Raw genomic sequence first — 15805 nt, 5'->3', positions numbered from 1 at the left:
ACGATAAAAAAAGCCTAAAGCGCATTTTAATTAAGATAGGTTAGTTAAGCTGCTACGTGTTTCAGTTGGATAATGGCGTGGAAAATTCGTTCGTAGAAATCGTATGCAGTGATGCGGTTTACTGAATGGTCATTATAATATACCGCAGCTTACGCGAATTTCTCTTTAGTTTTATCGGATCAAATCTTGTCATTTATGCTTTAAAATTATTATGGCTTTATATATAAAGGCTAATTAACTGTTTTAAAACAATAATTCTCTAGGTATTAGTTAAATTAACGATAGATTCTTAAAAATTCACGCCTTTTTCTTCTTTGATAGGGAGGCATATGAGCCTATGGGTCGCCCAAAAAGGGAACTCATCGCAGCCCATGGACAGCCATTTCAGTGGATGCGTTGCAGGCCTTTGACAATTTTTAGTGCGCTATAAAACTACTAAAAATATAAAGAAAAGATAACCGCTGCATGTACTAAAAAGACACATCTTATAAAAGCTTATGTTATCATGTAATCAAATTTTATTTGAGACGTAGTAGGTCTACGACGTAGCATTGAAAGCGTAGCAGTTGATTGAACTTTTATAGAACTACCAGTTTATGAGTAAAATTTACGAAATTTTAATACAACCATTTTATTTATAATTTGAGTGTGTTTAAAATCAGAGGTTATTGTATGCAATGTCCATAGAGTTCTTAATAGAAGCGCTGATGCTGCAAGCTGAGGATCGAATTCAACATTGAAGTCGGGATCGAGCTGCTTGGATTTACTATTCTGGAAATAGGAAAATCGGGAGTATCCTCAAAATGTACGTACATTTCACGCCTGAATTTTCTTAGCTTTCAAGTCTAGAGTTTATCGATAACCGGCAACTTAAGAACAAATTAAAGCAGCAAAACAAAAAGAATTTAACAAACTAATAACTAAGAAAAAGCTACAACAGAAAAGATAATTATAGAGGACGAGGAAAAAAGCAAAAAACACAACTTTGCAATCTGTTTAATGTGTTTCAGACAAACAACTGCCGGCCTAAGTTTACTGTTTGTCTTTCATGTTCTTATTTTCTCCTGTTTAGAAAAACGGCATGATTTATATTCTTTTACTTTGTTACAAGTTTAATTCTAATTCATTAGAGTGTGTTTTTTTATTTTATTTTTTTATTAAATATTTTCCAGATAATTCCCCGACTATGTAGTCGTCGGAGGTGTTAAAAAGCTTACATAAATGGTATTGGTAACCCGAAATTAGAGTGTGTTAAGATGCTATGTAAAAATTAAGTATATTTTTCATATGAACTTGAATTGCTGATGTGAAAAAGACGTGTTTGTGAGAGCAATTTATGATTATTTAAAAGAGATAGCTTATATACACAGTGAAACTTCTACAATACCTCAATTTTAATACAGAAAATTATTTATAATTAAAAAATTAATTAAAATTATGTATTAACAAAATTATTAAGTTTAATTGATAATTCGGTGTTACAATGTGTGTGCGCGACGAAGGATGATACCGAACTAACTTGATATTGTAATAATCCTCTTGCTGGGAAATGCTGACTAAATAGAAAGTAATAGAGTGTCAGCCAGATAGGGTTCAACGTTAAGTACGCTCTTTTTCTTGGAGGCCCCTCACAAAACATTCACAACAAAAATTTGTTAAATTGTTTTGAAATATGCTTTCACAGGAATAGAACCGGTTAAAATCCCTGGTGGAAAAACTAGCATTGGTGTATAAGAATTTATTGTAATTCTTCTTATATAAGTAATATATTCATTACCATTTAAATCTTTTTCAAAAACCCTGACCCGAGAGAATGCAATAAAACAAGCAAATAACGAGGAATTTTCGCAATTCCAAAACTTTTATCTCACTTTGAACTGAAAAACATTTGTTGATTTAAGTTAAGGGATAATTTAAAAGGATCTTTTATTATAAAACTTAAAGTTAAAATTAGAAATATAGAACATAAATTAAATTTATTTTTACTTTTTCGACAATAAAGTCGTAAATAAACGGATTCGCGTTATTCGCCATATCCTTTTCCTGGCGGAAAAAATATTGTTTCATGACAATTATCGATTAAAACCAATAGAACTCTCGCTAGAAAGTCCGAAAATTCCCATTACAACAGGTTAATCATTCACTTATAAGTTCTGTAGCATTTAAACGATACAAGAAGCAAAATATTAAAGAACATGTAAAAGGTCAATAACATTTATAAGCGTAACTAAGCTACGTCGTAGCTCCGTAGCAGCGTAGAGCACATAAAACCTTATTAAATAATAAATGCATCTTAGAAATGTTTGCAACATTTTCAAATACGAGAAAATCTTTTTAATTTACACGTCAAGCTTAAAATGGTCCTCGATTCAATTGAATTCGCCTGAAAATGCGAGTTCAAAGCAATAAATTCTAAAACATATTTTCATAACGTCTTTGGTTAGCACTTGTGAGTGGCACTCCCTTTATTTTATAAACGAATGAGATTGGATCCGACGCTCTTACGACTCACAATTCTTATTTATTTTTTATCTCAGCTAACAATTAAGTAAACAAAGAGCTCGATTATCGTTCTGACATCGCATTTATAACGGTATTACAGCTATTTATGTTAGCGAAAACTTTTCTGTTTTATGATAGTAGACGAGTTAAAAAATGTGGATGGATAATTGGAAAAACGAAATTTTATATTATTATTACCTTGGATCAGGAATAAACCAATCAGTCATATTAAAATGTAGAATGTCAAAATAAAGTTATGTATGTGAAATTTATCTAATTTATGAGCAGTGTTGGCCAAGTGGCTTCAGCGTGCGACTCTCGTACCTGAGGTCGTAGGTTCAATCCCCGGCTGTGCACCAATGGACTTTCTTTCTATGTGCGCATTTAACATTTGCTCGAACGGTAAAGGAAAACCTCGTGAGGAAACCGACATGTCTTAGTCCCAAAAAGTCGACGGCGTGTGCCAGGCATTGGAGGCTGATCACCTACTTGCCTATTAGATTGACAAACGATCATGAAACAGATTCAGAAATCTGAGGCCAAGACCTTAACAGAGAGATGGTTGTAGCTATTAACAGTATTCGTGGGTAATCCAAATACATTTAATCATTTCGAAATATTAATATTACAAATAAGAAATCCTGAATTCTTTGAATAGGATTTCTTATTTGTATTACGTAATTGAAATTCATTATTTCCATTACAAAATGTCTAAAACCTCGCATTACATCAAATAAATCAACCCTTTTAATCATTTATTATTTGGGCTCAAGAATTATTTGTCGTTCCTAATATCCATAATGGATATCAATAAAGCAAACAAAAACACGTGATATATCGTTCATAAATCGACTGATTTATGATACAATATGTTACAGTGTTTGTCGAGTTTCGTCATTGATCATACCCAATCCTCTCAGACACGGAACAAACAAACAGTCTTTAGATACATTTGCCTATTAAGGGTGTAACAAATGTTTTATGTTTCAAGGCTCACACTAAAATTTCTGTAAATATGATACAAAAAGGTGTTATCAAAAATATTTATTTATTTACACTTTGTTACCTTACACAAAAACATACATAAAAAAGCAGGTTACATAAGTTATAAGACAACGGGCGGCCTTATCGCTAACAAGCGATTTCTTCCAGGCAACCCTAATATGGAACAGTAAAAAAGAAACATCTACAGAAGGTAAAGTACAAGAAGTGCATAAATCATTAACAAAATAACGTGTAACTAGAAACTAAAATCTAAAGAAGAAATAAAAATCATAATAAATAAAATAATAGGTATTAACAAAAATTTAAAATCTAATACAAAGGTTATCTGAGTCGTAATTTATATATATAAGTAGTAGCTAATTACGAGGCAGAAAATAATGATCAAAAATAAGATTTTTAAATAAATTTAATGACTGAGCTCGTCCGATATTAATCGGTAAGGAATTTCATAGTAGGATACTTTGCACAGTAAATGAGGAGTGATAGAATTAAGTTTTATCAGTAAGAGTTTCAAGAATTAGATTGTCTAAGAAAATTAGTAGTTCTTAACCATGGTAATGATAATATCTAAAGCACATACTCGTAGTTACTTAATACCTCCCACGACAAAATGTTTTGTGATCATTTATTTCTCTGAATAGACAATTACGATGAGTTTCGTAGACAATTTAATACATTTTGCGTTTATCACGTTAAAACGGTAAGTAGTGTAAACGTTTTTCTATCGAGAGTTAAATAATTTTTGATATAGGAAACAATTGTTTATTTGCCATACCATTGCAATATGTGTTCGTATGGACCCTAAGTAGTGTTAAAAAATCCACAAGGCATATACCATCTACTGAAAACAGGTATCCAAAATTTTAAATAAAATAATACATATATTTTCTCCTGTCTAGAAAATATACTATACAAAATGAACATAAGGGTTAATCGCAAAACAATATTTTAATTTAATAATGGAACGTCCACAGATTACATAAGGCAACCTTTTAAATTAATTTAACCTTCAAAATGAATAGCAATCGTTTTCGCGCAGATTTTCTGTGGAAATCAGCGCAAATCTCAAAGGACTGGGAACGATGTTTTTAATTAATTGCCTCCTTTATTGTTTCCCATCAACCACCAACCCTTCTCTTTATTCGCTCTTGGCACGTCATAAGGGTTAGGTCACATTCATAATACACTTTCTGTAGGAGAGTTAAATATTTAGGAGAAGTAAAACTGTTTCCGGGTTAAATACCGCGGCTCATTTTAATAGTAACATTTGAATTTGCTGACATTTTAAAAGTAAACTATACTGTATTTTTAGGCAAAAAGTATCATTTTTATCTTTAAATTATTAGGCTTAGATAACATAAATATTCGTTAAAACAGTATGTCTGTCTCAATAGATAACAAATTGTATGAGCTACCTCCTAAGCCCCTCCAACAGCGAGAACTCATTTTTATATTGTAAATATACTATTTGTTAAAAGCTTGTAGTGACACAAAGTTCTTACAAGGTAATTAAAAAAAGCTTGGTTCTCATCCAGAAAATCAAAAGAACCCGGTTCAAATCCTGGCTGGATCTATTTATAATTTGTCTATAACTCGAAACTACCACCATTACAGTATATTTACGACTGAGATATCACTTAAACAAATATTTTTGTCCAGAATTAAACCAGAGTTACGCATCTCTCAAACTGGCAATGGGGACAGTAAAATGAAAATGTCAAACACCACGAACACCTTTATAATGTAACCACAGAATTTTTCATGACACTTTAATGCCAGTCTAAATAGCATTTTCGCTAATAAATTGGCTTACTTTAACAAGTTTTCTTTTAACTACCGTTGATAAAGTTTTGTGATGGTTTTTGGTTTAACTTTGTTTTGTATTAAACGTTTTTGGCCTTATACAAACTAGTTAATTCGTTTTATAATACATATTATATATATATAGTTGCATTGGAGTGTTTGTGTGTATCGTATAAGTGAATATCCGAACTCAATAAGGTTTTGAAGGCACGTGTGCTTAGAAATTATTGGTATGTGAGTATGTTTTATTCTATATAGGACAGTATTAATTTATTGAAAATATATTATAGATTGAGGTGTATTTTGTTAAGTTACTTCTATTTATTGTCTATTGCTGTTGTTACTTTGTATTTGTATCTTGTTTGTGTTGTGTAACTGCTATATATATAAATGTGTCTGCGTAAAAAAAAATTGATAGAACTATAATTTTTTTTTATTATTTTAAAATGTTAGGCGTATGTCATCTAAAGCAAATTTATTCGATACAATATATAACAGTTGTAAAGCCCCTAATGGGCCTTACTCTCTGCAAGTATATTTCGCCACTGCAATTTTTGTCGAATATAATTTGTTTTTAGACATTGCCATTGGGCATCCGAGGTTCGAACCTTCAGGATAAGAGTCTCACGCTCATGACACCAGGCCAACACTGCTCATAACAAGAAACTTTCTTACAATTAATAAAAAAGCCTTTTAATAAACAGCGTTTATAAACTTACGTCATCGTATTCAAATGTTTTTAGGTCATCAAACAAAGCCTTATTTGTTTAAAACCTAAATACTTGACATCCGTTATGAATGAACGAATTTCGGAAACAAAAGTCTCCAGCTATTGCATTAAAGCTTAATCACTTCCAGTTCGCTGCGGATAAAAACAAAAATGGCGTTGATAGTTGCAATTCTTTAAAAGAGATTTATGTAAGTCGTACTTTTAACCGGACAGACCCGGGCCGAGAAACCGGGTCAAGTAGGGTAACAATGCACTCGGATATTTCTCCAATTAATTATAAAACATAAAAGTAAACAATTTAAATTAATCAAGCATCTCTTGATCTCGGCGTTTGAACCACCACTGTTCACCAATCGTGGGCTGGATTTGCAATTAAAGGGAGAAGCAATAGAGGATATATTTGTCTAACACACAAATATACAGTATTTACAATATTCTTAACCTACATAGTAATAATAAGTATCTGAGTTTCATCATCGGACGTCGAGCCAGAATACGAAATTCCACCCGTATCACCTCGACGTCCGCCGTTCCACAACTGAGCGTTTTTCAAGGCAGTTTTTGCCGCGCACCACCACTTTGTGGAATCAGCTGCCCACTGAAATATTTCCGAACCCATTCGACTTAGGGTCCTTCAAGAAAAGAGCGTACCAATTCTTAAAAGGCCGGCAACGCACTCGTGAGCCCTGGCATTGAGAGTGTCCACGGGCGGCGGTATCACTTAACATCAGATGAGCCTCCTGCCCGTTTGCCCCCCAAAAAAAAATGTTTAAAGAGTTTGGTTCCTGTGGCAGTGTACCTATAAAGCATTAAATTGAGGGTGACGAAAAACCAACAAATCTTACAGACAACACCAATGATACGCAGAATAATGATTTGTCTATAAACAACATGTTCGCCCGTTGCCAATTGTTTGAGTGAATTTATTCTATCATATTCAGTTCCGACTAAAACAACAATGCTCTCACAATGTCACGGGTAAGCTAGTTTACGCTTTAACCTTTATCCTAAATGCATTTTTTATACAATAGTTACCCTACTTACGAAGTATATGTTGCTGGGTCTGCCAAATGGCCGGCCGCTGCCCGCTAGCACTAATAAACTATTTTAAATGGAATTTCGCTCTAAAATATTGTGCTCTCACGTCGAGTTCCCAAAAGTTCACATTTATAAAGGTCACAGTTGGGTATAATCTTGTGGAAGAAAGATTTTTAGTATGATGTTTGCATAATATATTTTTAATGGAATATAAAAAAAGCAGAATTTCATTCCACATATTGAAACTGGCTTTTTAGATCTGTATTATTTATTTCATAGAATAATACAATTGAAAACACAGTGGTTTGTATTAAAATTTAATTAAATATGTTTATTACAGGATCACTTATTCCACTCATTAAATTTGAATCGGTCCTATTTATCTAAAGAAGACAGGGGGTGTAGGCCGAGAGAAAAAGGCGGCATAAAAAACTCTCGGAACTCTTTTAAAATAGCAAATCATCATACAAAATGACTATGGCAAACAACACTTGTTTTAAAACAAATATCGCAATTTAATTAGAAGCAGCCTGCCTAGCACTAGTCCCAGGCCCTTTTATTAACTAGATAATCGTTAACTTTAGAGTAAGCCTTTATAGACAGCTTTTCTCTAATAAATTTCTTAAATTTATTTAAGAAAAGTATCCTTTTTTTGCAAAATTGCAGTCTGCGTTAGTTCCTAGTATTAAAAACATGCGTATGTTATATTCTAGTAAACTTTTATGTGTATGTATGTAAAATTCATGTAAAATTGATGTTTTCCATCATTCGAGCGAATGTTATGTTGCTCCAAGAAAGTCCATTGGTGCACTGCCGGGGTTCGAACCTACGACCCCAGGAATGAGACTCGCTAACAAAAGCATATTTAATCCATGAAATGTCAAGCAAAAAATTTACTATAACATTAAGAAAACAGTTACCGCATCGAAAAACACTCGTAAAATGCTCACATAAATAACAGTCGGATATAAAAACACGGGTATACCATCGCACGTTCGGTATTAAATCGTGAAATAGCCACTCGGCGTCGATGGAAAAAGCAATTAAAAGTTTTGTAAAAAAATTAAAATTTCAGTGGGTACTTCGTGAGGACGAGCGCAGTTTTTATTCATAACTACCTGCTATGGGGTGGGGCTTTATTATATCTTTTGCATTTAGTATTAAAGCTTGATATTTATAAAGAGTTTGGAAACTTGTTCCAAGAATTACTGGTTCCAAATGTTAATGAGTAGATTATAATAATTAATAGAAAAAAAAAACAACAATCAATTAGGTCTGCCTCAGATTTCTGTATCTGTTTCATGATTTGTCAATCTAATAGGCAAGGATCAGGTGGTCAGCCTCCTGTGCCTGACACACGCCGTCGAAGTTTTAGATCTAAGGCAAGCCGGTTTGTTGATGGTTTCCTTCACCATTCGAGCGAATGTTAAATGCGCACATAGAGAGAAAGTCGATTGGTGCACACCCGAGGATGGAACCTTCGACCTCAAGGATAAGAGTCACACGCCATAGACCTCAAAGATAAGAGGTACTCGGCCAACATAGCATAGATAATAAGAGAGACAATATTACTATTTATTTGTATACGAGCGCATTCGGTAAATATATTTTTAACATGACAGGTAGAAGAAATGTTTTAAAAATAAATTTGTTAAACCCAAAACCCTCTCAAGGTCTGAAATAGAGTTATTCCTGACCGCATTCTCCCGAAGCCAAACCGCGCAATCACATTACAGTAACGAGTTTCCGGTCTATAAAAATTATCATAACGAAACATTTTGAACCGAACAACTCAACTTTGACTTTTAGGGTTTATTTTTATTATATAAAGGCAGCAGACTAATAAAACCAAACCAATATAATTTAGATATTTAACTGTGTTAGATAAATATATCAATTACATTATAGATATTATGAATGGTGTAAAATAAATGCAACAAAAGATTTCTTTGGAACTTCCAAACTAAAATGGTTGTTAGGTTATATTAGTTTAAAGTTCGTCGCTAACCGGAAGACGACACTGATAGATTAATTAACCTTATAAAGCCTAAAATTAAATATAAATCTCGTATATATTGCTTTCTTAGGATAGCCAATCCTCAATATGATTCGAACAAAAAAAAAAACAACCTGTCATAGAAGAATGGAACGAACTAAATTTAAAGCTAAAGGACAAGAGAAGCACAGAAAGAAGAGAACAATTATTGATGCAGTATCCCATTGAAAAAGTCTTAAGTGGAAATGGGCGGGCCACACTAACAGGGTGGAAAGGACCACCAGGGAAAAGAGACGTCGCCCTCTTACCGAAGAGAGCTTGAAGAAGTTGGTGGGGAAGATTGACAGAATAATGCTCAAAATAGAGAGAGATGGAGCCGGTTGGAATAGGACACACCCACAATAAGTAGGTTACCGTGTATCTTTTGTAAATAGGTAGGTTTCAAGGAATGACTGAGGCTAAATATTAAAATTGTAAACTGTTTTCTTGATAATTCTTTCGCAATAGGCACATTGGATTCTTAAACCTGTCGATTGGCTTGCACTGTTCTATTACTGTACAAGAGCTGCAATAGTAAAAATATTTTATATTGTGAAACTACGATTTTAATTTCGATTTTTACTTTAGAAAAATTGCCAGTTGTCTATGTTTGGTCAACTGCCACTATGTTCTGTGCTTGTCTTAAAGTTTTGAATATTAATATTTTATTACACGAAAGAAAAGTTGTTCAGCCAGGGTTTGAACGCACCAGAAAAGCTTGAGTCACATGTATAATCACTAGAACAACATTGCTTTTGACTATTTGATTAATATTCGAAACATTCAATTGTCCCGCATTGGATAAATTAACAAGCACGTATAATTGATAATTTCCAATCGAATTACGATTGTGTGTTTATTTCATTAAATTGTGTCACGTAACTATGATATTTTGATTGCAGTTATAAATTAACATTCAAGATTCAAGATTCAAAGCCTTTATTTTTTTTTAAAATAATAAATTAACATACTTATTGTAAATTGAGAGGCTATATATTTAATAACATCCGCGACACATCTCAAAGAATAATTTATAAATAAACATGGATTTTTTTAGGAGGGTAGGATAGATCCCCGGCTGTACACCTATAGACTTTCTGTCTATATATATTAAGACAGGCTCGTATGATGAAGAAAAACATCATGAGGAAACTGGCATGCATGCCTTAGATCCAAAAAGTCGACCGTGTGTGTCAGTTACAGAAGCATGATGATGACTTGGGGAGCGTTCAAGTATTACGTAACGAATTTCGGGAGGGGGGGAGGTAACGAATTTTCTTTTTGTAAAACGTTACGATGCGGGGCGGGGATTAAATTACACGTAATTGTTAATATTTTTGTCGACTTACACCCCATAAGAGTCACTAGGTGGTCATGAAACGTTTTACTGTACTTGTTAGGTTAGGGGATATTCGAAAATTTATTCAAATTATTTGAAATTTCAATTTCAGTTTTTCATTACATAATATTTATTATGTTTGTTTCTTTCCCATAATTTAAGTTTCTTAAGTGAACAATACAAAAATTAAAAATTATATAATATAAAATACTTGAAAGGAATAACCACAGAACAAACATTAGTGACAGATGTCAGATGTAACACAGATAACAATTTAACGTCAAAATTAAAATACAAGTTTCGCAATATAAAATATTTTATTTGCAAGCGTAAATCAAAAGCTAGTTAATCCGAATAAACAAAGTTCCATTTCTGTAGTAATAAATATAGATTGCTTTTCCAACACGAAAAATATATTTTATTCAACGCAATATTGGACTAACCGGCTCGTGTATTTTAAACAAAATTCGTAAAACTTTAGACATTTACTATTTTTATTAGCGAGAATTTTGATATGATATGAGGAATTTGATAAAACAATAGACAACGGATTATATACGATAATATTTTTAAATTTATATATTCTGTATTGAAATTGTAAAATTATTACACAGTAACTATTGACCGTTTTTTATGACAGTTTTTGCCGCGTACCACCATTATGTGGAGCAGCTGCTCGCTGAAGAATTTCCAACCCAATTCGACTTAGGACTTAGGATCCTTCAAGAAAAGAGCGTACCAATTCTTAAAAGGCCAGCGACGCACTTGCGATTGCGGGATTTAATTTATCTTGCAATGTTAAAATAACATTTCATAATTAACTATTATTCATAAATGTGCTTGAATCAATGTTTTAACTCGTTCCAATTTTAAAGGACAAGAGAATGATAAGGATTACATTAACTAGCTATTTTAGTACGTGTGTTATAAATAAGAGTTTACGTACAACATGTCAATTTAAAATTGCTCTGTAATATTCGATAGATCATAGGGATGTCGAATGTTATCGATACTTTATCTAATGTCAATGTCAACTTTAATACATACATCTACTACACGTTGGGGCGGAGATGACGACATCTAGCGGAGGATAGGCCGGTGAAAGCACATTACTCACTGAAGGCAAACGTTCACACGCATCCAACCCACAGTAAAAAGTTTGCCACGCACACTCCCGCATACATTCCGTCAAAGACATACGCATATTGTCAACACTTCATAATAAATTAAACCTTCCGTTCACAACGATTGACTCTGACTGCTAGATAAGATAGTTTATCTCGGTCGAATGTCGATTCGATGTTGCGCGTGATTTTAATTCGAATCGATCTTTTATCGATAAAAGTTATCTTTCACCGGTTACTTATTATTCCACTGTGTTTCGTTGACTGGCTGAGTTAAGAACCGTGCACTGTATCTGATAATTCGGTTGATAACGCTATCTACTGATTTTGCGCAACGCTTTAGGTAGAACATTTCAACACTTTATTTAAAATATATAAAATCAAGTTTTAAGTGACGAAATTAATTAAGTAAGGATTAAATTGTATAATTAAATATTTTATCAGTCTTAGATATAATTAATCTTGCATTTGCAAAAAGATAAGTTGCATAGCAAGATAATCTACGTAAGTATTTTATTCAAGTTTCAAGTAACGTTTCACGGAAATCATTTATTTTAAATCATCTGGAGAGGACAATCAGTTTCCACACGTTTCTGTCCAGCGCCTCTCTTAACATTGTACAGTTTTGAGGACGACGAGTCTTTCACTTCGGTCCACCTGGTTGGTGAAGGGCCACGTGAGATTTTGCCTTCTGTGTAAGGTCAGTTTCTCCAAGTTCACATCTCCTTGGCACATTGTATATGTTTCGCGGAAATAAAATTGATTAAAACACCAATGTTAATCAATAATAATTTCTGATTAATAAGCATATTAGAGAACAGAATTAACAACCCATAACCAGGAAATATCGGGTATTATTAGCACGCGCAAATTGATGATCAAACTGCATGATTGAGTGTTTGTTCTGTTCATTTATCGTATGATAAAGAATAATCAATTTGCTATCTGTGGCGGACAATAGAAAACACAATAAACATACTTTGTTATCATACACAATGTAACTAAAGGCTGTATCTAAAAGTGTGACCGGAAATGCTGTTACTATAAATCAATAATTGGCCTACTGGCTTCGGTGTGCGAACCTCATCCCTGAGGTCGTAGGATCGATTCCCGGCTGTGCACCAATGTATTTTCTTTATAATATATGCACATTTAACATTCACTCGTTATTATTCGATTTACAAATAATCATAAAACAGATACATAAATCTGGTCCACACCTAAAAAGGTTGTAGCGCCACTGATTTATTTATTTATAATGCTGTTATAAAAGTGCATTACCAGTTTAAGTTTTTTGCTATTGTTTTGTGTTTGAAATACTTAAAAAAATAGTGTTTTTAAGAAACATTACATTACAACAAAAGATTAAAAATTACCAACTTTCATCGTCAAAATCGATATCGAATGGCGACACTAAATCCCCCGGAACCAGCGGAAATGGATGACTAGCAGCTGCATTCAAACACTCCAACCAAATACCCCTCATTTTCACCGTTTTATCGACAATCCATTTATCGACATATTCAAATCACTCAACGTCAATTACACAGTCACTGTTACATTTTTAAACGTAGTCCGTATATCATTCTAAAATTGAATTTGTGGTTGTTATTCGATTCTCTAGTTTACAAACGGCGCGAAACTTGCATGAATTTAAAACGGTTACAGATAAAACACGAATCATAGAATAGATTTACATCATAGCGTGCGTCTCTCTCGATAGATTTTGTTTTATGCAAGTAATGTGGGCAACTGCCGTGTTATCAATTGTTTCTGTCTCGTATCAGTGATAAGCCGCACCTACAATTGGGTGAAACAACTGATAGTGTAACAAACCAAAATTCGACTAATACATAAACAATAAAGTCTTCAAAAAGGTATTTTTTAGCCAACCTGGGATGCGATTGCTTGGCTCCATAAATTTAAGATATACGTTTTAGGACCTATCTGGTCGCCAAGCTCCAAAAAAGTACATTGTTTCATTCCATTTTTAGTCATCGTTTCTTGAAGTAGGGTGAATGGAAAAAATATATGAGTTGAGTAGTTTATGTATCCATTTTGAAAGATCGATACACGATTTAAATAACTTCGCTATCGGATAGAAAAAAAATCCAAAGAGCCAATTTTTGACACTTTAAATTCATTTTATGACGTAAATGTATATAAAACATGATTTTGAAATTTACACGATATATTTTATCGCAAGCCAAGTAATTTATTTCAGAAAAATTGGTAAAATTACATTAATTTAATGTTTTACATAACTAATTGTTATTACGGGCCGGCGCTCCTCAGTGCTCCAGCCCTTCACTGTGCCTCACAGTCCACCCCGAGACACTGACACAGCAGTTCGTGCTGGGATAGGGCCTTAAAGTATAAAAACGTTTTCCTTCACTCTATTTGTTGTATTGTTTTCGTTTCGTTTTTTTGTATTAATTGTATTTTATTTGAACTCTTAGTTTATAAGGATTTTAAAATTTGTATTGTGTAGCCTTTCAGGCTCCAAAGTTAAACACCTTAGTGGTTTTTTGGTACTTGTACTTTTAGTTTTTATATAATATTAAAATCAATAATAAATAAAAGCAGGTACTTAATTATTTGCGATACTGTGTATCTATACGTATATGATATGAATATTTAATTCCACCAGAAGGAGAATTTCTTAAATGAATAAGAGATCAAATTTAAGTAAAACAAAGAAAGCATTTTTTAGTTTAGTAATTTCGTAAAGTTAATAAACAATTTTATTGTTTGAATTAGAGTTTCTATCTTTTATTTCTCTCTGAATCTATTTTTCGACTGATTAGTTTAAATTAAATTAAATTAATCGTCGATTAACGATATACAAAACTAAAGGATATTTAAAAAAAGTCATTAAAAACAATTTACTATGCGTAAGATTTGGGAACCCTTTTAAGTAAAAAATACCTGTTCCCGGCTTTTCCATAAACCTACAAAATCATCAAAAATGCATACTTTCACTAGAAATCAGTGTTTATATATAATATTTATTGGCTTGATAAAGTCAATGCCGTCGGATCAGATAAGACAACGAAGCTAGGAAGTAGGTCAAACAACTGTAGTTCTCTATTTGCGGTAACACTGCTTGAATTTCAATTAAATTTTTCTATCTGTAATGAAAAATATACGGACTTTTATTTTGTAACTTTTTGAGGCTCAAGTCTGTCAAATACGACTGGTTCTTTGTGTACTTAGTGTAAAATTATAATTACTACAAAATTCCCCTGCTCAGTGGTTTGCAACTACGATCCTGACTTCGATTTTCTGTAAAACTATATATATTTGCGTGTCAACCGTGTACTAAGTCTGCCCCATACCCAATTAGTTAGTTAGGGGACTTCGAACTCTCGCTTATAGTGATGGATATGAGGATTCATATAAAAAACGATTACATACGAAACGAAACCAAATAACCATTATTTCGCAAGTGTCACTGTGTCCGTTAACTAAGGCTTTGAAATAATCGCTAAAAAGCGTCAATAATTATTATAATTATTAAATTATTCGGTTTTACTGATTTTCCTGTTACTTCCGGATTTCACGCAACATGAACCAATATTTCTACTGTACATAATACTTGAACGTTTCAGCACAGACTCAATAAGGCTCCACTGCACTCGATTGCACAAAAGTGAAAGAATTTCCACAGATGTTAGAAAATATAGCCTTTGACTTACCGTCACTTTGTCGGATCCTGTCTTTGACCGATTTTCTCTGGTCACAGAGCATCGAAAACAGATGGATAAAACAATCCTCGTTTTTGTTTTGAACCATTGTTTGTTTCACTTTAAAACTCAAAATATATGAACCAACTAAAAAAATTTAAAAAACTCTGGTATCTTTTATTAATAATGGCTTTATATTAAATATATATGTTCAATGAATATTAGAACTTAGAATTTATTATAAATACATATATACTTTGTTATATTTTTTGTACATATAGGTGAAACTGTGCTTTGTTTATGTTTGAATGTTTATTCCGATTTTGGCTTTTGTGTACAATATAATTGTTTGGATATTATTTAGTGAGTAGCTGTATGAATACTGTTGAGCAAATAAATAAAATATTAATTTAAAATGTCTGACCAAATTACGAGGCGTCGTAGCGAAAATTCGTTAATGATCGTCAAATTAAATGGACAAAGTTTGTAATTAATGAATGCTATTGATTCCTGACTGAGATTGCTCGAAATGCCAAATGGATT

The 15805-nt window shown here is 32.7% G+C and overlaps 1 protein-coding gene across 6 annotated transcripts in view; it reads right to left on the bottom strand.

The window, feature by feature from the left end:
• The window catches only part of LOC125060686 (atypical protein kinase C), a 208098-nt gene that overhangs the window by 22133 nt on the left and 170160 nt on the right, over nucleotides 1-15805 (bottom strand). The window contains exon 1 of one of the 6 annotated variants that reach the window (XM_047665686.1): nucleotides 12957-13289. The exons of 4 other annotated variants lie outside the window; for them this stretch is intronic. In XM_047665686.1, the coding sequence (XP_047521642.1) occupies nucleotides 12957-13062 (106 nt within the window). In that variant the 5' untranslated portion in view covers nucleotides 13063-13289. Of the gene's footprint in view, nucleotides 1-11499; nucleotides 11672-12956; nucleotides 13290-15805 lie in introns of those variants that run through there. One more of the 6 variants, XM_047665685.1, reaches the window with a different exon arrangement.

Source organism: Pieris napi, chromosome 22, assembly GCF_905475465.1.
Source record: "Pieris napi chromosome 22, ilPieNapi1.2, whole genome shotgun sequence".
Classification (NCBI taxonomy): domain Eukaryota; kingdom Metazoa; phylum Arthropoda; class Insecta; order Lepidoptera; family Pieridae; genus Pieris; species Pieris napi.
The sequence above is the reverse complement of the archived record's forward strand: the minus strand, read 5'-3'. Positions and strand labels throughout refer to the sequence as shown.